A 22,852-nucleotide genomic window follows, 5' to 3' on the forward strand; every position below is an offset into this window, starting at 1 on the left:
ATCAATGCACCGCCAAAAATCTAGATTTCTAGGATGCATGTGGCAATTAATTGCAACGTTTCAAGTTTCCCTTTTTCTTTCTAATCTTGTAATTTGTTTTGGAAACTCTCTTTGATAGTTTAGGCAGACGTTTAGGTTCAACTCTCAATATTTCCTTTTACCAAGTGTACTAAAGTGAAGAAGTTACGTATAGATTACCAAGAAGTTACTTCCACGAACTTTGGCAACTGATGTCCGTCAACTTTATGCAGCCCAAAAGAAAAAAAAAAAAAAAAAAGGGCTAATGATATTAGTTACTGGTACGAATTATGGAGTGGAATACAGCCTTTTTCATGGTACCATTCAACACTGTAACGTGACAAGCAGCATTTCCACGGTGCTGTAAGTTGGTAGGGATACGTGCGTAGATAGGATATAAAGGGTGAGTGTCTATTTGAGTATGTGGTTGAATAAATAAAAGCGCAGGTATTGGTTGGTTTCTTTCATGCTAAATTGGTAACCAGATGTGATATCACGATAGCATGCGCTGGGGCCGGATATGGATATGGATATGTCTGGTCCTGCAATTGATTCAGCTGCGATGAGACATATATATATATATATATATATTACTTGCAATGTAGCAGCCATGTTTTGGCCAAAGTCACCTAGCTTTGAGGAGGATGATGATGATGCCCTGTTGCCATCTCTTGTAACTTTCAATCTATATACTGCACGCATAACTGATTAATTATCATTATCAAGAAAAACGAAACGCAGCATAACAGCGGCGACAAAATTCATTATCTGATTCAGCATCCCATTTTCATGTCAAAAATCAGCCCCTTCTTTTTATAGAATGTGCATCAAAGTGGAAACCCACTTAATCCGTTGCACAAGCAAACATGGTATTCGGCTGCATGCTACGCTTCTCCTACTAGTCCAGCTGATCATGCTCCTCCTTCGGTTCCGACAATTGCAATTGCAGCTGCAAGAAGAATGATCTTTATAAAGTCTTACCTTCTTTGTTGACTTGTAATGGACTGATCATTATCTAGTAGTCATTTTCTGACCCTACCACACTTGTGGCTAAATTTCGGTTCATGTGCTTTTTGTAAAAGATAGATAAAAGTCATAAAACAAAAGATTTGTAGCTTAATTAGTGTATTTTTTTTTTTACCGTCTCGTTTGATATTTTTACGCAACTTGCTGCAAATATGCACCGTACTTTACACTGTGAATTATTGGGCTGTTTGGATAGAATATTATTTGAAATAATACTACAATATTTTTTATAATATGATGTATGTGAAATAAATATACGGTTGAGAATTGTATTCGTAATATAAGTAGAACAAAATTTGAAAAAAAATTTTTTGCCAATGTGCCTAACCAAACAAACCCATTATTATTATTATTATTATTTTGTTCATGGGATACTCTAATTTAAATTAGATACCTTTCCATCGCCTATTTATTATCCCTATATGGGAGAAAGGAAAAAGTTTTTTTTTTTTCTAACTTTAGAAAGAAGAAAGTACTTAATATTAAAGTCCTCATTATCACTTGGTTAAAATTCCCACCTACAGAGTTGGGTCTTGATGATGGATTAAGGTAACTTCCAGCCCAAAGTGGTTAGTTCTTCCTCTGGGAAAGATCCGCCAAAAATTGTGGGAACCCAGCCCATAATTTTGAGAGTTGGGCCGAACTTAATTTTCTTCTCGTGTGTGTGGTTTTCTCTCTGTTACTAATCGGGCCAAGTTGGAACAAAATGTTGCTCTTTCATAATGGCTGCTCCCCCATGCGGACTGAAAAACGGAATGGGTGATTCATAGGAGGGGTGTATAAGTAAAATGGTTAGAATTTAACTCCTGCTATTGACACTTTTAAAAAAAACAAAAACAAAAACAAAAGTCCGGTCCAGTTTCAAATTTTATAGTAGTGTAGTTAGGTTGGCTACCATTACAAACGAATTAAAATGGGAATATGATTTTCTTTTTTAAATAAAAAATCCTAATTTTATTAAAATTTGCACTATTGGCAAAAAAAATAAAATATGCACTAATGACAAAAATTACATTATGAAACCCACACACGCAAGACTTGAGTGATAGATATTATATATCTAAAGAACAAATAAATTATACGATAAAGTTTCAAAAATACTTCAAAAATAAGATAAAGTACTTGTAGCTTCAAGAGCATTTGTGTGTATTTTCAATCGTTAGATGTACATAAAACGAGAGTATGAATTGAAGAGACAAGAGTTCAATTAATTGAGTGCAAATCTCAGTCCAACTGACGCATCCCATAAAACACTTTTTCCCAAAACAGAAGAAACTCACACACGCACACAATTAGATTAAAAACACTCGGAAGTTATGCATGTTAAATCTAATCCACAGAGAATCCATATCCAGCCAATTGGTGATAGGACGAAACTCCCATGAAACTTAAGTCTAGGCTGAAGAACCCACACACAAGCGATGTGGGGCGGAAGCCCGAACACCCCCAAACCCACCTCCCGGGCGGCGCGAACACCCAAAAAACACACAATACCTTAATGTAGTGTTCTGAATTCTCAGTATGCCAACTATTATTGGAGTCAGAATATCTTCACAGTTCCTGGTCAAACACGAGACATGGACATTATTAATCATCTCAATGATTAAAAGGATTGGCAAATCAAATTCAGATGGCTGCCACTCATGATTTACTTACGCCATGCTAACTTCTTGTCACTTGAATACTGCTATATGACGTACCAACAAATTCTCTCTAACTTTGTCTGTTGGTCGGATCATGATCAACAACATTGGTTAGCTGAGGACGAAAAAAAAAATTAAAAAAATCTGCAGTTAATTCTCCTCGAATTTGATCATTTCTCTTCTTATTTAGCGTGTAACGGACTTTCTTACCAGAGTTTTGTGGATGAAAGAATTGAGTTACAGCCTCAGCAACAAGAAACCTTTTTCATCAGTTTTTTTTTTTTTTGAAATTTGAGGATGTAGAATCCAAAAAATTCACCAAAAATATATAGGAGATATATGGGATAAAAAAAAAAGTATGTGGGGAGGTAATTTACACACATATAAAATATGCGTGGGACTTGCTTATTATCCGTACTTATCGAGTTTTGTAGTACAATTTTTAGCCTTTGATGCCACCGACTATTCAGCATCTGCTGTAGAAACAAGTCATTGCCACTTTCATTAAGCAAGCACCTAAATCTTCGTCCCTTGTTAAGAAGATCGAATTGTGCTTGATACTTTTTCTGATGATCAAGCTGTATGGTTGTAGCAGCAAAATGCAATTTACTCATAGGAGATTGGGTTCCAGATCCAAGCGGTCCGCGTTACACCAACAAATACATGCATGCTCTCACATTGAAGATCCCCAAAACTGTATCAAGAATGGGCGCCCTGATACAGGGAGAGGCTGGGATTTACGCAAGTTTTGATCCCGTGAAACTCCTTGATTTTAAGCCTACATTAGCCCTCATTGGTGATTCAATAATTAGGAACCAGCTGCAATCATTGCAGTGCATTCTTTCTCAGGTACTAGATTTCAACTTTTAAGCAGATGTATCTAGTCCATCCATTAATGTTGCATGATTGTATACCTGCAATTGCAATTTCTCACCTTCCATGATAGAAGTTTCTATTATAAATGGTTACTGATCATTGGTAGCATTTAACTTCCTGCAGGTAGAAGAACCTGTTGGGGTTTATCATGATGAGAAATACAAGAACAATAGGTGGTCTTTCCCTTCTCACAACTTCACCTGCAATCATTTTTTTTTTCCCATTGAGCGTATATCAATTTGTGTTTCTGTTGGTTTACCCTTTAAACATTAAATGGAGATATATTAGAATTTCCTTTTCATGCAACATATCGTTATCCAGTTGTGTGGCCGGCCATCATAATTAACCAATGAGATGAAGCAAGGCTGGTTCATTAAATGACGAAAATGACAACTCCGATCTTAGGGGATATATCACTGACCTTTTGCCCCAAAATATGCCGAGTCCTAACTAGACTACTATAGAGTAAAAGATGGCATGCTAGTATCATATAAATACGTACGGTAGTAGTATGTTTTCGGGATAATTTCAAAAACCTCTCTTAAGGTTTCGGACAATTTCATTTAGTATCCTTGAAATTTTTAATATTACACTTACCTTCCTTGGCTCTACAAAATGATCATAATAACCATGATATGTTTAATATTTTTCATGCAATTAAACAATCCGCTCTTAATATTGTTTGTATGAATGCATCACACTATTAGACATTTAATGAAAACAAAAATAAGATTCACTCGTGAAATAACTAATTATTTCATAAACATAATTTTAACATATTACAAATTAATTTTGACTTTGCTTGGCGGATCTGGAAATGAATAGAAGAAGATGTAAGCTGAAGGTTTAAAAAAAAATGGAGCTAATGTTGATATTCCAACATTTAAGGGATATGATATTATTAGTAACATTTTTGAGTTTAACAACGCTGAATTGCTTTTTTATTTCCCCTTTTTTAACTTAGATTGAGGTTTTAGAATTTATGGATTATGGTGGGTGATCATGGTGATAATGGTACTAATTTAAGATGCGGGAATATGAAGAGTTTAAAATAGTAGATATGAGAGTTGAAAGTGGATTTGAAATTTTGTGCCATTTTCATATTTTTTTTAGAGAATTTTATAAGAAGGTAAAACGAACTTCACAATTTCATGAGAGCATTTTGGATTATTCATTCAAAATTTTGACCATTAAATAGTTTTTGTTACCAAAACAGTAAACTCAAGGGAGATATGTGTAATTTTTAAAAGTTTAAAAAAATTACGGGAAATTACCAAAAACCTCAAGGGAGTTTCTTAAATTATCCCTCTGTTTTTTGGCATCTACCCCCGACCCCGAGATCAAATATTGGAGATAAACGTTGACTTGCAAATACGGTTGACTTAGTTATAAAGGCCTTGTTGATTTAAAGAATAGGCTTTCTTCTCATCTATAAACTGTATATTTAATCGCCAATAATTTTCTAGATTATCTTATGCTTACAAATCAGAAGTAGGATTAGGCTAGTTGTTAGTTTATATGTTATAAAAATAAAAATTGGGAATCAGTCGTTTAATTAGGTCTTATACAAGTGAAGAATTTTATTGGAGTCAAGCAAATTAATGCTAATTCTTTTACGCAAATTGCATCCATTGCATGCTAGCAAATCTCAACTGTTTGTCCGAGTGCCAGCAAAATGATGATGTCAATCTTCATGACCTTTTACCATGCAAATCCTAAGGCACAAACTCAAGTAATGGATCAACATCGAAAACAAATGAATTGATGTCTTTTAGTCTACAAGAAATTACATAGCATCTAGTTGAAAAGTTAAGAGCTCGTTTTCGGAGAGTATTATTTGTGATATGACATACGTCAAATAAAAAGATGATTGAAAAAATTTAAGAAAAAAAAAAATCAAACGCATAATTGTGATGCAAGCATGAATTTTTTTTTTTTCAAATAATCACATATCCAAAAAGCTAGAAAGTAGGTTTGATTGAGTATAAAGGATAAATTAGGTGAGTGTGTAAATTATTAAAGTTATGCAATTTTCTTGTGCCTCTATAATAAAAAAGTTTAAAATTTTAGTTTTTGTTGGAAAGTATAGACTAGATTAAAGCTTTCCTTTATTGTTATACTATATAGATGGCAATCAGAGTAATTAGGTGGCAACAATAACATCGATTTGGAATAAAATTTGAAAGTGAATCATGTTGGGAATATTTTTTAGAAAGATTTGTTATTTTGACAAAAAAACTCGAATTGTGGTGACAGATATTTCCGACTAATAAAGTACATATCAGCAGCTGCAGAAGCTGTACTACCCAGAATTCAATTCATTAAGTTGGCCTTTGGTTTCTTTCCAGAGAGTCAAAAGCCAAAATAGATCAACCTGTGAAGATGAAGCAGCTAACAGAAGTTTACATGCTTTTTCCTGTGGCCCCAAATTAAAGTCACCTGAAATCATGCTTTTTCCGTAGTCAATCCCAGATAGATCAACATGTGAAGAAGCTAACAAAAGTTACAGGAGTCATAATACAACTTTGCCAAATTTTTCCAGTACATTAGCTCACATAACGTGTTCTCCTCCAAGTTATGATTAATTTCTGATCCTAATTCTTTGTTTTTCAATTTGTAAGTCGTCCCTTTTTAGCATTTCCTCTCTCCTTGGAGAAGCAAGAAGTAAGAAACCAGAAAAACAAAAGCAAAAGGAAAATGTATTTGTCATTTGCTCATGAGTTGTTTAACATCATCAGAAAACGCAAGAGAACCTCATCTTGGTTGTTCGGTGTTGCTCCGGGCGTTTAAGAGCATTGACCTTTTTGGTTGTTAGGAAGGAGAAAAGAGAGAGAGAGAGACGTAGTCGCCATAAATTGTACTAATATGTAACGCGTTTACTCAAATTTTATCAATAACCTTAAACAAGTGAACCTTTAACCAAAATATAAACTTTGAACTCCTACGGACTCTGTTTCATAAAAAGAAAAAAAAATTTTGTGCACTTTTTATAAATTTTTTTGATAAGAGAAAAGTTTAAGAAGTCAAAGAAAGAAGGAGGCCTTGAATTCAGAATTTCTAAAAAAATAAAAAATAAAACTCTTTGGACTTAAATTCAACTGAAGCAAAAACAAGGAAGTGGACCATGACAATGATCATGCGTTTCTAAAAGATGCTCTCATTTAATATTTTTATGATTGAATTTCATTTGACATTCAAAAGTGATTAATAAATGTTTGGATTGTAAATTTTCTCGCAGAAATTTTTTTGAAATACTTACTTAATAGGAATCTATTTTTCAAGTATCTTTTCATCTCATATGTATCGTTACAGCATATTTTTCTAAAAAAAGCTCCAAAAAAATTTGTAATCCAAACAGGATAATGTCACGTCTGCTAAAGGAGTTTTTGCCCAGTTTTTAAACATTTGGGCACTTCTGAAATATAGGACGAGGGGCCTGGGCGGTTGTCAGAGACAACCGTCCCAGGCAGTTCAAGGCCTGGATGAGGCCTCAAAAATTTGTGCGGCTCAAATCACGTTTTGTAATTCGATTTTCACGCCGTGTGGGACCCACAAAAATGTTGTTTTATTTTACTCGCTGTTGTTCTATTGTTACACCTTGTACAGATGATGTTACACCATGTACAAATAGTGTTACACCTTCCGGAGCGGTTGTTCTGACAACCGCTCCAGCCCCGCGTCCCGGCCGGACGAGGTCTCAAAAATTTGTGCGGTCGTGTGGGACCCACAAAAATATTGTTCTATTGTTACTCGCCGTTGTTTCATTGTTATACCTTATACAGATGATGTTACACCATGTACAAATGATGTTACACCTTCCGGAGCGGTTGTCAGAACAATCGCTCCAGCCCCGCGTCCTGAAATATAGCCCATCTGTCAATAGCAAGTGGAATGCAAAAATGTCAAAGGTTGCTCCTCCCTTCAACGCCGCCCACTCTCCTTTCTTGACAAAACACTAATGATATATAGTATGCATAAGAACAATTTCTGTACTCTGTCCCAAAATTCTCAACCTCATTTTTTGTATCAGAGACCCTACAAAAGTCTCCTCTCTCCGTCCCTCCCACGGAGGCCAAGACCAAGACTCCCCAAGTTGTGCACAAACACAAATGTGAAACCAAAGCAAAGAAACAGAAAGTGTATACCTACGAGTACTTCTCCCCCTTTCCCTTTTTCTTTCTTTACCTCTGCTACGCGGATTGGGGAATCGTTTCCTTTTCCTACTTCTCAACTTAGCAAAGAAAACTTAAATATTCCCCAGAAAAGTAAATCACGCATCATGAGTGTTTGTATGCGTTTTTGATGCTTCATTGCTGACAGAGAGCTTCTCATTCCCAGTTTCAGGGGAAACTCTCTTAATATTCTTGAATGAATTACTGTTGGTTGGCCTCGAAATTGGCTTGGAAGTTTATTGAAAGATGTCTGAACCAGCAGAGGTTCGTTTAGTGCAGTGTCCCAAGTGTGAAAACCTTCTTCCAGAGCTTACTCACTATTCTGTTTATCAGTGTGGTGCTTGTAGTGCTGTCCTAAGAGGTACATTTCTTCAATCTTTCTCGTTTGCACATCTTATTTACTTCTTAATACAACCTGAACAAGATTAGACATATGGAAATGTCGGTTAAAGGTTTAGTCTTGGTTTTATATGGTTGTTTTCTAATTAATTTCTTTGTGCTTTGTCCCGTTCCAAACAGACCTGCATAATATGTGTGTGTGTGTGTATATATATGTTTTTTTAAAAAGTTCTTTTTTTTTTTTGGCTTGTGTTGTTTCTTGCCTGTCTGGTTCTGGTTGCACTGATGCACGCATTGATGTTAAATTTCCTGATATGGACAATAAAAGTGCTGCAAAGTGATTTTTGGTACTTCTGCTCACAGCTAAAAGTACAAATGGTGATGTGGATGCATTATCTGAGAAGTCTGAAGAAGAAAGAAATGAAGGGTTTTCAGGCAGATTAGCTGAGAAATCTAAAGACATTGAAGTTCCTAAAATGAGTAAAATAAACGCAGGCGAGGTTTCTGAGGATGATGTTAAGTCTAATGACAATTCTTCCAACAGAAGTGATAGAAGGAGATTTTTTCATGATAGAACTGAAAATTATGGGGCTAGTCAGGTGACCGGGGCTGATAAGTGGGTTGTTGAGGATGGTCTAGAGGTGGATGACAATATCATTGGAATCAATGGTACAAAAAGGGATAAAAATTTTAAGAATATGAAACCCCAAATTGGGGGCAGGAAAGGATTCCTGATTTCCAGTGAGCAGTTGGATTGGAGAAACAGGGGGAGAGAAAGTGAGATGGAGGACTTCCGAAGGGATCAAAGAATTGATCCGGATGGTACAAGGTATTTGGCTTCAAAATATTCAGAAGAGGGACCATCAAATTATCAACTGCAGAGCAATTATGGTTACAGAAAACCAGTAATAAACAGGAATGAGTTGGGTGGCTCTGATGATGTTGAGCATCTTGTAGAAAATCAAGCTGAGCTTCTGAGGAAATTGGACGAACTAAAGGATAAACTTAGTCGCTCTTGCAATGTGGTTGACGAGCCTAAAGACAAAGTTCCTCCTGGTAGGAGGATGGTACACCCAGATCCTTATGGTTATTCTGAGAAATGGTTTTCTGAAAACTATTTAGCAAGCAATAGGCCTCCAGCACCATATTCCTTTCCTTATCATGATGCTGCTAGACCATCATATGCAAATCACTCTTCCGAGACATCTCCTTTTATAAATAGGCATGCTATGGTTGGGCCTGGCTTTTATCCTCCCATGCATACTTCTGCCCATCTCCAAGAATTTGAGGATCCTTTAAGGTCCCAAATGTTCAGGAGAGGTCCGCAAGCTCCTGTTCCTTTCCAGCAAAAGCCACCTCCTGCGCACTTCTCTCGAATGTATGCTGATAGTAATATAGCTCCTATGGACTCATTTGAATCATTCCCGCCTAACATGCACAATCACCACCCATCATGCTCTTGCTTCCATTGCCACAGTACATATCAAGTTCCACGCCAAGTTCCATACAAGGCATACGGTGTTAAGCAGTTCTCTGATGTCACAGATGATCCAGCATTCTATCATCACGAATACCAAAATGCCTCTGGTGCAAAACATTATGGTGGAAGATTTAATGCTTCTGCTTCCTTTAAATCTAGTAGTTCGGTATCCCGCACAAGATGGCCTAGTGATCTACAATCTGAAGCTAGTGGTCTTGTTCGTAGCCGCCCTTCAAAGGTTCTCTTATCCACTAGCAGGCATCGATGTCTGCCTGTAGCTGGTGGTGCTCCATTCTTTGCATGCCAAAATTGTCTCGAATTATTACTACTGCCCGATAAAGTGCAAGTTGACAAAAACCTAATGAAAATAAGATGTGGAGCATGCTCAACATTGATTTTATTGACAGTTGATTCTAAGAGACTTAGTGTTTCTGTTCATGCAGAACTAAATCCAACTCATAAAAAGTTCAATGTACGCCACAGTGACAATTTGAAGGAAGGGAGTTCACAAACCCGTGGTCATCCAAAGCAGGCTAGCATTAACTTTTCTTCTGATGATTATGACAATAGTGGTTGCAATTTTCAGTCAATGGATAGGGAATTTGGACCACTGTCAACTGGCCCTGGAAGCTCAATTAAGTCTGCTGACATCAGGAGTCCTCATTCTACGTTTTCCTCTTCGTCTGAGAAAGAGGAGAACCTGGAGAACTTGACTGCCATAAGGAAAAGTTTAAATTCTTCTGAATTGCCAGTGAAGGGCAAATTATCTCCACCTCCTGCAGGTTCACCACTTCAAGATTACTTTGATTATTCTAATAAGTACAACGCAGCTAACAGGCTTGGAAATGCAACTAGAAGTGGGCACTTTGAAGAGGAGAAGTCAATATCAAAGAAGACTATCACGAGGCAGAATTCCATGAAGGATGCATCAGCAACTGAGATAGAAATATCCTCCAATGAGTACTCCAATACTGGGACATCTTTGGATTCAGGTGAAGCAAGCAGAGAAGGAGATCAAATGAGAGCCAATAAGGCAGCTGAATCCTTTTTTGCTGGCATGATAAAAAAGAGCTTTAGGGACTCGAATATATCATACGATGATGCTGATACTGAAAAGGCGAATGTTACGGTCAATGGGTATCTTATCTCAGAGAGGCTAATTAAAAAGGCTGAAAAACAAGCTGGGCCAATCCAGCCTGGATACTACTGGTATGTCTCTTCTAATACTTTCTCTGAGATATATTGCGTTTCTCCTTTATCATGCATGATTGATCTAATCTTCTACACGGCTCTGCTTCCTCTTTTAACTGTATGTAATTTTTTACCAAAGAAAATAGGGGAGGCTTGGTAAGACTGCAACGTTGGTTGTAGTATTCCAAACCTGCACAACACATGCTTTCTTTCTATGAACCACCAATCCATCTCTTGGAGTAATAGCTTCTCCATTGCTGTCTATACCGTTGGATGTTACTTTTGATGACAAAAGATGGAAAATTAGCGAGTTGCAAATTGAGTCATGATTTTGAGTGAATTCTATTCTTTTGAGAAAAAATGAAAAAAGTTGCAATTTTGACCTGTAATCTATGAACTTCATCAAATTGAAAATACCTGTACTTCTTTTTGAGAATTGTAAGTATGCCAGGTCGTATAGAGAGTGCTGCCCTGTTCACGGATGCTTTTTTCTTAGCCAGTTCAGGTAGAAATATCTTGGAGAAAGAAGTATAAGTTGTGAAGTAAGCATTTAATCTCGTTGCCATTGACCTTAAGTATTATACAAGGACAAGCAAAACCTTAGGCTAACCCAGATTGACTCGTATGATTTCGCACTTATCTGTATGACTTAGTTGTTGTATTTTTTGAATTCTAGCAGGATTTGATTGCTACAGGAAACATGATATAAGATCAGTTTTGTAGCACAATCAATTGTAGTCTCTGTCACATTTCCAAAGAATAGTGGATTTTGTTTTTATGTTTTCATGCTATGTTTAATTTTCCTTGACCAGGTATGATTTCCGAGCTGGATTCTGGGGTGTGATAGGCGGCCCTTGTCTCGGCATAATTCCTGTAAAATTTTCTATTACCTACAGTCATATAACTTAAGTGTCTGCTATAAATTGTTTATCCCGATATTTAAGAGAGACACTTCATTTTCTTGCAGCCGTTTATTGAAGAATTCAACCACCCCATGCCAGAGACTTGCACTGGTGGAAGCACAGGTGTTTTTGTTAATGGGAGAGAACTTCACCAGAAAGATTTGAATTTGCTAGGGAGTAGAGGGCTTCCAACTGACAGAGGTAGATCTTTTATCGTTGAGATTTCTGGCAGAGTCCTTGATGAGGATACTGGTGAAGAGCTAAAAAGCCTCGGCAAACTTGCTCCAACGTAAGCTCAACTGTCTTACTAAAATTTTCCTCAGTTTTTCTGACTTCTTTTTACCTTATATATCTTCACCAAGAGCTCACATCAATGGGAAGGTTTGGCACCTCTATGTCAGTTCTTCGCCTCCTTCAACTATAGTATATAACTTGTTATCCACTGGTTTCTTGACCTGCTTTGATTGTGTTTACAATTATCAAATTTATTTGGTCATCGGACAGATTTTTCATCCCCACTAGGAATACTTCCATCTACTAAGTTCAGACCGTCAAATACCAAGCTCTGCCCAACCATCATTGCCAAATGAAAAGATCTTCTCCCTTTCTGGTTCTAGTTCGGCTGCTCAAGAAGCTAATGCTTCCAAGATTTAGCAGTATTATATGCGCTCACGACCCAAGATTTAGCCATTTTGCCTTGATATTTGGACTAAAGGCTTTCGTTAAATCTGTGCCATTTCCTAACAAGAAATTCTTGAAAAGTTTGTGGATTTTTGGTCCTAGAGTTTGTTCATTAATTTTCTAACCAGTGAAAGTTTATGTCAGAATCGAGAGGTTAAAACGTGGATTTGGCATGAAAGATCCAAAAGCAGTGGTGTAACCAACGGTCTTCCAAAGACTACAGGATCACATATTCCTTCAAGTTGGGTAGACAACTGTTGTCGGAAGTTAGGGGAAGGATTTCTACAGAGTGTTACCACAGTTAACTCTGGAATTTGCTTGCTTTCTACCCTATAGTGGAGCCGGAGGTTGAAGGAATTGCTTTTCCTACCGTGATTGTGTTTTCAAATGCTATTGTTTGGTTTTGAAAATGGTTTTTCCTATTGTTTTGCATTTGGATATAGAAACCCCTTTTCCCCTTTTATTGATGGATCGGCCTCGCAGAGATACCGCCGAAAGGCACTTAAGTTCTCCCTTCACTTTGTATGTTACTGGAATTTTTATACCAAGTTAAAACGCATCGTGCGGAAATGATTAATGGCTCCAGAGTCCAGATAACCACTGTATGTGTATGTATAGTAAGAGATTTGTGTGTATTGTTTTTGCCACTTAAATTCGCTCAACTTTATGCTTCCCTTGCATGCATATTTGCTAACCCCCAACAAAACTAATTTTCACTATGAGCTGCTTTTTTTGTTGAAGTAAGTAACAGGTCTCTAAGTTCTGCCTACAGTTCTGAAGACACGATCTCTTATTTACAATTCCTCCTATCTTATCATCAAATCCAACCCTCTCGAGAGTTTGCTATCCTCTTTCAGCAATAAGATAAAAATCTTGATATAGAGCAGCTCTGTGACAAAATTATCAAGAAAAGAAACTCTGCCACACATCCGAAGCAAGAAATGGAGGAGTAGATACAAAGTCAAAAAAAAAAAAAGTTGATAAAAAAGGTTTGGTATACAAAACAATTATTCACGTACTACAATCATTAACCACGGGACTGTAAACCAATTTCTCCTCCAAGAAGGGACTTCAATCCATCTCGAAATTTGTCTAGCTAGTGTTCTAATGCACTAGTTTGGATTGGAGGTGGTTTCTTCCCCTATGGTCCCTTTGAGCTAGACATTATCGTTGTAATTAAGAAAAATGTACTACCACCATTGTCTCTCTTTGATAGAAAGTTTTAAAAAAAAAAATGTTTAGAGTATGGGCATATGGGGCCGTCAGATGAACTAGCAGCTGATAATTTGGTTGATGAGAAGCAGTAGCGAGCGCTCACTTGCACTTTGGCTCTCGGGGAAATAATTCGTCGGTTTCATTATTGTTTGTGGTCGTCAATCATCATCGTGATAATCTCATGCTACGGTGGTTCAAATGTCTGAATCTACTTGTTACGTCTACTATCTTATACCACCTGTTGAATCCAACTACCTACGATCTTACATAAGAAACATGGAAGTTTACTGTTGCATGGACTTCTACCGTTTTTATGTATTGTCTAAGTTATGACCGTATAATCAAATTTTACAAATTAACGAAAAATTTTTAGTTCTAGGATATTGATTAATTATGTTTGATTAGTAGCCAACTCAACTCCTACATTTAAATGACTTTTATGTGATTGATTAAAATCTCTTTTCCTGTTCCTTTGTAAATTATTTTTCGAAGTCGCATAGAAAAATCAGTTTTCTTCTTTCCCAATTATACGCAACCGTGCACTTGCTTCATTGTCTTCCTTCATTAACCTCAAGATTAGTGGTAGATTTGATAGATTCTTTTTTACCTATTTCCCATAATCATAATTTGGCTCTTCACTTTCGCTTAAGAGAAACGGCAAACTCATTTAACTACTTTTGGTTTAATTACAACTAAAGCGAGGACATGGAAATTTATTGTAGTACCCCTACTTTCCGATACGTGACGTAGCTCTCCTTTGAGGAAACTGTGATTTGTTTCCCATTTTTTATTTCCCACTCCTATCTTGATAGGTGAAGACAAAAGATCTATTATATGGTATAAGGCAGAAGATTTCCACCGCAGGTCATTTTGATTAACCGCATGGACTTCTACTGCTTTTATGTGCTGTCTAATTTATGACCATAAGATCAAGTTTTATAAATTAATGAAAAACTTTTAGCCCTTCGATATTGATTAATTACATTTGATTAGTAGCTAATCCAACTCTTACATTCAAACAGGTCCTTGATGTGATCGATTAAAAGTCTCTTCTCTTGTTCATCTATAAATTGTTTCTGAAAGTTGCACGGGAAAATCAACTTTCTTCCTTTTTAATTGCACTCAACCGTACACTTGTTTCATTGCTTGCCTTCACTGTCCTCAAGATTAGCGTTGGATTTCATAGATCCTTTTTTTTATTTTTTTATTTTTACCTATTTCTCATAACCATAATCTGGTTTTTTATTTTTGCTTGAGAGAAACTGCAGATTCATTTGACTACTTTTGGTTTAATTTCAATTAATGCTATGTTACTATTAAATTGGTAATGCATTCATAGTGTATCTGCTTTCTCTCCTTTTTTGATATTATCATGTCACGCAATTCTGATTCAAAATTTTTATCTAAATCACAATAATTAGGGGGCTAACTTCTTTCCTTATAAAATTGGCAGGAGGGGGAGAGGTGAGTCGACTAACTTCATGGATGGAATTTTTTTAGTAGCAAATTTTAATTTTCCTCATATAATTTTGTTTATTATGTACTAAAAAGATATGTTGCTATATATTCAACTAAGCTGTTAGGGGCCAGGCTGTGCAAGGCACAGTTGAGGTGCCTCTGGTCAACTAAATGAATTTCCCAAAAACAGCTTGATGGATATTTCTACCATCAACCGTTCTACATAGGTATAGTAAAAGCATTGAAACAACTCATAGCAAAAGAAAGGGAAAAAATACCAAAATTTGGAATATTCCAGCTGTTAAAGGGGTAAAGAGAGTAGATGTTAAAGTAGTTAAATTGTGCAAAAAAAAAAAAAAAAAAAAAAGAATAAAAAGGAAAGTAGCAATCTGAAATGCCCATTTCCTTCCCCTGCGGTGGCATCAAATGTTGGACCCATTTAAAGTCAGGCTAAAGAAATGGGCTGAGAAGCGGTGGTTCTCTCGAATTCTTGGATAGGAACCGACGAAAAATTGTTGCAGCAGTCCCCACCGCTGCAATGTGTTACGTCTTTCGTCTGTGTCTCGCATCGAGAATGGTATAAATCTCGGCCTCATCTTCCTAACAAGTGCACTGAAAATAATAATAAAAATAATTAAAAAATATATCAATAATACAAGTAAATAAAATTTAATAAATAATTTTCCCACCTAGCAGACTTGATCCTCTCTAACCACTCTTCGGATTTATTTTTATATTTGCAAGGGAGGTAAGACGTGTATGTCGTAAAGGAGTATATGACATGCATTGCATTCTTTGCATATTTTAGTCCAATCCATTCCCTAATCCCTTGTTTTTTTTTTTTTTTTCATAGATCTAGCTCCTGTCTTTATGATTTGATCATCTCCACATTCTTTTTTTTTCTTTTATTTTTCACCCCTCTTTTAAGAACATACCGGATTGCTGTTCCTTCTGCCTCAACAGAAGAGCACTATTCATGTTATGTTCTGTTCCATGGAACGCAAAGTTGGAGCAATAGCCGATGCTGACAAGACATAGTGGCGGATATGTAAAACGCATTTTATTGTTTTTCGTCTTTTGTTACATTTCCTTTCATAAAAGAAATTTACACCAGAGTGTGCTGGATTGACAGTATTTAATCCATCATTAGATCCTGCACGCAATCAAATTGACTTGATTACCAAAGCAATCGAGCTCGAATTCAGCTGAACCTGCGTTTAGTTTCCAACTAATAAATCAACTAGCAATGAGGTCAAAATTAGTAATATTGGTAATAAAAAAAAATTTTTGGTCTTGCTCCGAGCAAAATATAGAACGGGAAGGGTTTAATAAGGATTCGAAGGAAAAACCTCAAGAGCTTCGCAAATGAGAGGAGAGTCTATGAATGGCAAGTTTAAGTGGTGAATGTAAGCTGGTTCAAACCACTGATTCTATTAAAAAAAAAGGTCAGTAACTACTTAGGTTGTGTTTGGATTGCATTTTTCGTGATTTTTCATGGAAAAATTACTGTAGCGATTTGATGTATGTGAGGGAAAAAGGTAATAGGGAAATGTGATCACGGAAAATGACATAATTTTTCGACGGAAACCGACAATCCAAACAAGACCTTTTAGTTTTTCTTTGAATAAGAGGTCGAAAGTTAGAATCCACCCGCACTAAAAAAATTCAAAAGAGATACCAAAATACTCATTTGGTTTAATTAGATTCTTATATTTATTAGTCAATATTATAGTTGTCGTAAAAAAAAAATCATAAATTAATTCAATAGATAACAACGAATTATTTTCTCATAAAAATGAATGGTATTTGAATTTCGTGATCCATGTAATGACTAATATTGGTGAGTAATTTATAAATACTCCTGTAAGTAAGCGATTTTTAATTCCGGAAGCATGTCTCATTGGTAGCTAAAACCACTCAAATTTTCTCTCTACGAACAAAAAATAAAAGAATAAAAAATATAAGCCAAGCCAAGCCAAGCTGCGTGAGATGAGAACAGACAAACGAAGCAAAAGGCAAACCCACGTCAGTGTAAGTAACGGGCAACTGCCCCCATTTACGTACATTCATTGCTACCGCTCCCACGCCCACTTCCTTCAATTTCTCTCTCTCTTTAGCTTTCGTCTTTCTTTTGGCTTCATTAGCATAGGCTGTATAGCAAACAACCCCCATTATTATTTTAGTTGCGAAAAAACCTCACTTCTTTTTAAAAAAAAAAAAAAAAAAAATCTCCTAAACTGAAGAAGCTAAATTTGTTAATAAGTTTAATTTGCACCAACTCATCATCTTCCGCTCCACCTCATTTCATTGCACAGACCTCACTGTCCTTTTCTCTTTTTCTTCTTTTCTTTGAAAGGGTCTTCTCTGATCACCTAATTAAATTAAAGCCCAAAACTATGAAACAATTGAATGGTAGCTACAACCTTAATGTCAAGAAGAACCCATTTTCCTCAATTCTTGTTAAGTTTGTCATTTGTTTTCTATTACTTGGGCTTGCTTATCGTCTGTATTCCTCAAGTTACGTGCAGTTCTCCCCTGTTGAGGTTACTACTGAAACAACAACAACGATTAATGGTGACGATGATGTGGGCCCCCAGTCATTGCCACCTCCGGTGATCAGCGGGTTACCGCCGGTTTCCACCATTGATCCTCCTCCGGAGGCTGTTGATGTCAACAAGAATACAACCTCTCAGGCTGGTTAGTCCATAATTCTCCTTTAATTTCTTTTAAACCCTTCAATGCATGACTGAATAATTTGTTGAACTATTGTTATTATTCTATGTTTTAAAGAAATCATGCATGGAATTTATTCTCATGCTTTTGGGGGTCTCTGCATAGAATTATTGTGGGATGCTGTGAATTTGTGCATTCTCAAATTGGATTCTTTAGCACTTCTGTGGAGATTATTCTCATTTACTGGTGCATTTTTAGGTAAAGAGGGTATCTTTCCATGTTCATCTAACTTTAGGAGAATGGTTTCAGATTCCAGGAATAAAGATGAAATTATGCTTCCCTGTGAGTAGTGCTGGCGAGGAAAGCTTTTCCCCTGTTAACTTTTCTTTTTTCCTGTATTTTTTCTTTTTCTTTCTTTGTTGCAATTCTCTACAAATTTCTACTGCATGTTAGAACCTTTGCGAGCAACCCTCTTTCCTTTCAAGAACTATTTTTCTTTTCCCTTTTTTATGTTTTTTTTTGGGGGGGGGGGGGGGTTGCAGTGGGGAGTGCTGGGGCGGATGAGTGGTTTTGAAGGTACGGGAGCTTTTTGCGGTTTACTTTGGATCATCAGTCTCTATCAAATGGTAATTGTGCTTTTTTTTTTCCTGTCCGCAGATTAAGGATCCTTACTTGAATTTTTTGAGTAGAATGATATTTGTTATTTGTCGCTGTCAATCATTATTTTGTATCTATTGATTATTCTTAACTTCTAAAGCATGCCTTGTGATATTAATGTTTGCTGTTGTGGTGAGCCCACTCTACTATATCCACACCCTGTGAAAGGGTATTGCAGAGTGATATTGAATTCAATGATGTCTGTGTTGTAGCAGGAAAATGTAATCTATTTGTAGGAGATTGGGTTCCGGATTCTACTGGTCCATATTACTCCAATAGTACGTGCTCTTTGATTGAAGGCCATCAAAATTGCATGAAGAATGGCCGTCCCGATACCGGTTACATCTATTGGAGATGGAATCCAAGAGACTGTGATTTACCCAAGTTTAACGCAAAACGGTTTCTGGATTTTGTGAGGAACAAATCATTAGCCTTTATTGGTGATTCAATAATGCGTAATCATTGCCAATCATTGGTTTGCACTCTTTCTCAGGTATAATTTGAGCTTTTCAAGTCCATGGATATCTGTATTCCTCTAATTTGTGTCTGGCAGTGTTCTGTGATGATCTCTTTAATATTTTTCGTTGGTTCTTAACTAGTAATTAGTATGATGAACATGATCAGATTTACGTTGAAGTGGTTCTTTGGTCATATTTTCATCTAAATCAGTGGGAAATCATCTGCAGTCTAAAATTTTCCTGTTTTATACGTGAAGTTAATGAAAACAAGAGATTTTGTTGGGTCTCATGGTAAGGTTCTTTTTCTTTGAATTGGAGCTTTCACAACATTGCATTCTACTACCATAATTAGAAATGACAGATAATCAACATTTGCATATGGTTGGAGTCATATCTGCTTAGTCATGCAGCTGAGACATGCTCTTTCCAATTAGGACATTAGTCAATATCAAAATGAAATATCATACCAATAAGCCTTGAGGTTTAAGATTTTTAGATCACTTCCTCTCTGGTGCCAAATTTCCTTGATTGCGGTGACCCATGACCTGTAATAACCAACCTTTAAGGTTACCATCCATGGATACCTCTGTCCACTAGCTACTGCCATAATTATCTTTCCATAGTCTTCATGAGAAAAAGATTTCTGAAGTTTACTTCATGGGGGAGGCTGCATGCTTGTTCTTGGCGAAAGACTTGGCACTTAGTAATATCAGCCATTTTGGGAAATTCAATCACTAGATATTATCCTTTAGTAAATTCAGATTTTTCTGTGTCTTATTCTTCCCCATTTTGCCCGTATGAAATCAGTTCATTACTGCCTCACTCATTTCACTATAGCCCATTTTATTAAATACCATTTGGTCTAATCTTTAGTCAGAATCTGCCCATTTCAAAGCACTTACATGTGGCAGGTGGAAGAAGCTGTGGAGGTCTACCATGACAAGCAATACAAGAGCAAGAGATGGTCTTTCCCTGCTCACAACTTTACTTTGTCTGTTATTTGGTCTCCATTCTTGGCCAAAGCCACCATCTTTGAAGACGACAATGGGATGTCAACAGACATAATTCAGCTCCATCTTGATGAATTGGATGCAGTGTGGACACAACAGTATAACAATTTTGATTACCTAGTGACTGCCGGGGGAAAATGGTTTCTCAAAGCTGCGGTTTACTATGAGAACAATACAATTGTTGGCTGCCATAACTGCCAGAGAGAGAATATTACAGAAGTAGGATTCTATTACGCCTATGGCAAGGTAATAAATTCTACCCTAAAATTTATTACAAGCTCAAAGCACAGGGTGTACGCATTCCTCAGAACTACAACTCCTGATCACTTTGAGAATGGTGAATGGCACAATGGTGGTTATTGCAACAGGACGAAGCCATTTAAAGAAGGTGAGGTTGACATGAATCCCATAGATGAAATGTTGCGTAAGGTTGAATTAGAAGAGTTTGAGATGGCATCGACTATTGGATCTCAGAATGGGATAACCTTGAAATTATTTGATACAAGTTATCTTTCTTTACTGAGGCCTGATGGGCACCCAGGGGCTTACCGGCATTTTCAGCCATTTGCTGGAAAGGATAAGAATGTAAAAGTCCAAAATGATTGTCTCCATTGGTGCTTGCCTGGGCCCGTAGACTCTTGGAATGATTTGATGCTGAATGTGCTGCTGAACAGTTGAAAATTGTGATGATTAAGCCAGAAATCTTGTGTGCACTATATTTTTGGGTGTTTTGAATGATCCTGATGGTCTCAAAGAAGGAAAAGGTTTCTCCATTTTCGAATGGCTATACCAGCATCGAGATTTTTTGCAGATTGCATTTCCTAATCTGATGCCTAGTGTGCGTACAGTGTAGAGCGATGCTCAGAAAGATTGAAGCCAGTTTCACTTGTAGCCTTTTGTTTTCCTGGGTATATAGAAAATGGAGTCATGATTATGAGGCCCATGTAGAATCATAGATTCAGATCAAGAGTAAACATGAGATTTGTGGCTCATAAGATTCATAATTTTGTCTATAACATCTCCATTCTTTTGGAAGCACCGCCAATTTTACTCCTCAGTGATGCCAGCATGCGATCTATTAAAGAATATCAACACTATTACATCAATTTTAAGCGGCAGATGTAAGTTAATATTGCTCCAGCCATCATTTCAATAGGGATGGTTTTAAGCCTTTGCATTTGTTGGGACACTGGGGAGAAAACGAAGCAAGAAAGTCCTAATTACAGAGGTTGAGACATTAAAATATAGAGGTTCTGAGTTTTAATTCCTTTGCTCCCTCCGGCTTCTTAAATCCCACCCCTTCCTTGCTAAGAAAAAAAGAATTTAAAAGTCCGAATTGCAGAGATTTTTTCTATCCTTTCTCCCCTTAAACATGAATTTGACAAATCTTCTTCATTGCTCTACTCAGAAGTCTGGAAGCAACCACGCATCCAACAGAGCGCAAGTAGTGCAAATTGTGATTTATGTTGAGTTTGTTGGATTTGGATGCATCTTGACTATGAGCCTGTGAAAACCAAACTCCAATCCTCTACTGACAAAACTAATGCGCAAACTGCAAATTCAAGTCAGTCTGTGGATTGCCGAAAAGCTCATGCAGTGACATGGAATGAAATTTTGCCAGCCTAGGTCTTCAAACAAATACTACTAGTAGTTATGAAACCATGCATTCTCTTCAAGAAACAAGAACAGCAAAAGAGAAAGAACCTAGCTTGCAAGACTTTTACTTTTTTCAATACATGCAGATATGTCACGGGAGCCATGAAACTACTTGTGCCACCGGAACCACCTTTGCCACCTCCAAGACAACAGGCAGAGAAGAACTGGAAAGCAACTTTTGGTGGACGAAAGCAATCCTGCTGTGATTCCTGTTTTGCGCAGCAGTGAATTCATCACCCATACGGACGAAAATGAACTCATTTCAGGCAACAAGTCTACACAAGTTTCACGTGAAATATTCAGTTCAGTTCTACATGATGTACTAAGTTCTGCCATATACAGCAAAAAGATGGGAGGAGGAAAAGCTCAGACTTGCTAGAGAAAAACCAGGAAAAACAGTTGATGATGGAGAGTTTTATGGTATAGTCTTATAACAGGATAATTCCTCATTCTTTTTGAGAAATAACAACGATATAACGGGATCTAGCACACTGTATTCCTTTTTGACAAGTCACATTCTCCATATTTGTACCGAATCTGTCCAAATCTTACCAAAAGATTGAGAAGGCAGCCCAAAAGATGTTTACATCAATAAGAACTGAACAACTGCAGGTTATCCATCCAAACTGAAAGAAAATTCTACATGTAACTGGCAAAAATCAACTTATCCAAACAAATATTTATTCCAACATAAACTCAAAAACATCAGTTCTGATAACATGCCCAGAAATAGACACTGAAAGCCAGGTTAAATCACATTGAAGAAGGATTTTTTTCCCCTCTTATTTCCTCTTCACTTGGATGCAGGCAGAGTTTCTTGTTTCCTTGGATCTGGCTTAAGGAACCAATCCTACATTACAATGAATACATATAGAAAATATGAGAATAAGAAACTGAATCCAAGCAAAGACATATATATATATAAAAGTTCAAGCATCAAGAGGAAGATGAAGAAGTAATTATAACCCCAATTATTTTAATGTGGAGTTGGTACAAGGGTTCAACATATGGTAGTATATGAAACGGGGAAGCTTCTCAACAAGTCACAAAAAGTGCCAGAATACTATTTAGACACAGAAGGGATAACTACTTAATACTTATTTGTGCTTAACTTCTATGCTTGGTCACAAACTTCACTCAGTTTAGGCTGTAAACTGGTACTCAATGCGTTCAAGCTCAGATGGGCAAACTATCTAACTACTAGATAGAAATGCTTTTGGCATCTAGAGGCATGATACGGCAAGAAAATTTGTTAAAACACTGGCTCTTAAACCATCTAATGACATGTAACAAGAGCCTTCATTTTAGTAACTTTGCCGATACTTGATCAATATCCTGAAGTATCAAGACCAAATATACACCCAGTACTTGTGCCCCTTCCCTCCTGTGTCATGCGA

The 22,852-nt window shown here is 36.8% G+C and overlaps 2 protein-coding genes across 3 annotated transcripts; both read left to right on the forward strand.

Annotated features, from left to right (window-relative positions):
* The first annotated feature begins 7,449 nt into the window (after positions 1-7,449).
* Positions 7,450-12,963, forward strand: LOC113733284 (uncharacterized). The gene is made up of 5 exons (XM_027259585.2): positions 7,450-8,096; positions 8,438-10,763; positions 11,558-11,618; positions 11,713-11,936; positions 12,473-12,963. The coding sequence occupies exons 1-5, from the start codon at positions 7,982-7,984 to the stop codon at positions 12,525-12,527; spliced, it is 2,781 nt and encodes a 926-aa protein (XP_027115386.1). The 5' UTR covers positions 7,450-7,981; the 3' UTR covers positions 12,528-12,963.
* Positions 12,964-17,101: 4,138 nt separating this feature from the next.
* LOC113733285 (protein trichome birefringence-like 25) lies at positions 17,102-20,837 on the forward strand. Of its 2 annotated transcripts, none has more exons than XM_027259586.2 (3): positions 17,102-17,698; positions 18,544-18,824; positions 19,701-20,837. In XM_027259586.2, exons 1-3 carry the CDS (start codon positions 17,398-17,400, stop codon positions 20,475-20,477), a joined length of 1,359 nt encoding a protein of 452 aa, XP_027115387.1. In that variant the 5' UTR covers positions 17,102-17,397; the 3' UTR covers positions 20,478-20,837. The 2 variants fall into 2 exon arrangements, with proteins under 2 accessions (XP_027115387.1, XP_027115388.1); XM_027259587.2 differs by having other exon boundaries at positions 17,103-17,698; positions 18,547-18,824.
* The last annotated feature ends 2,015 nt before the right edge of the window (positions 20,838-22,852 follow it).

Source organism: Coffea arabica, chromosome 2e (genome assembly GCF_036785885.1).
Source record: "Coffea arabica cultivar ET-39 chromosome 2e, Coffea Arabica ET-39 HiFi, whole genome shotgun sequence".
In the NCBI taxonomy this organism is placed as follows: domain Eukaryota; kingdom Viridiplantae; phylum Streptophyta; class Magnoliopsida; order Gentianales; family Rubiaceae; genus Coffea; species Coffea arabica.

Bases quoted from the DNA above. Each gene is read 5' to 3' on its own strand.
- LOC113733284 (XM_027259585.2), top strand. From the start codon at position 7,982: ATGTCTGAACCAGCAGAGGTTCGTTTAGTGCAGTGTCCCAAGTGTGAA. The intron at 8,097-8,437 runs GTACATTTCTTC...TTCTGCTCACAG, and splicing joins TTGTAGTGCTGTCCTAAGAG to CTAAAAGTACAAATGGTGAT. The intron at 11,619-11,712 runs GTAAAATTTTCT...ATTTTCTTGCAG, and splicing joins CTTGTCTCGGCATAATTCCT to CCGTTTATTGAAGAATTCAA.
- LOC113733285 (XM_027259586.2), top strand. From the start codon at position 17,398: ATGAAACAATTGAATGGTAGCTACAACCTTAATGTCAAGAAGAACCCA. The intron at 17,699-18,543 runs GTTAGTCCATAA...TCTGTGTTGTAG, and splicing joins GAATACAACCTCTCAGGCTG to CAGGAAAATGTAATCTATTT. The intron at 18,825-19,700 runs GTATAATTTGAG...TACATGTGGCAG, and splicing joins TGGTTTGCACTCTTTCTCAG to GTGGAAGAAGCTGTGGAGGT.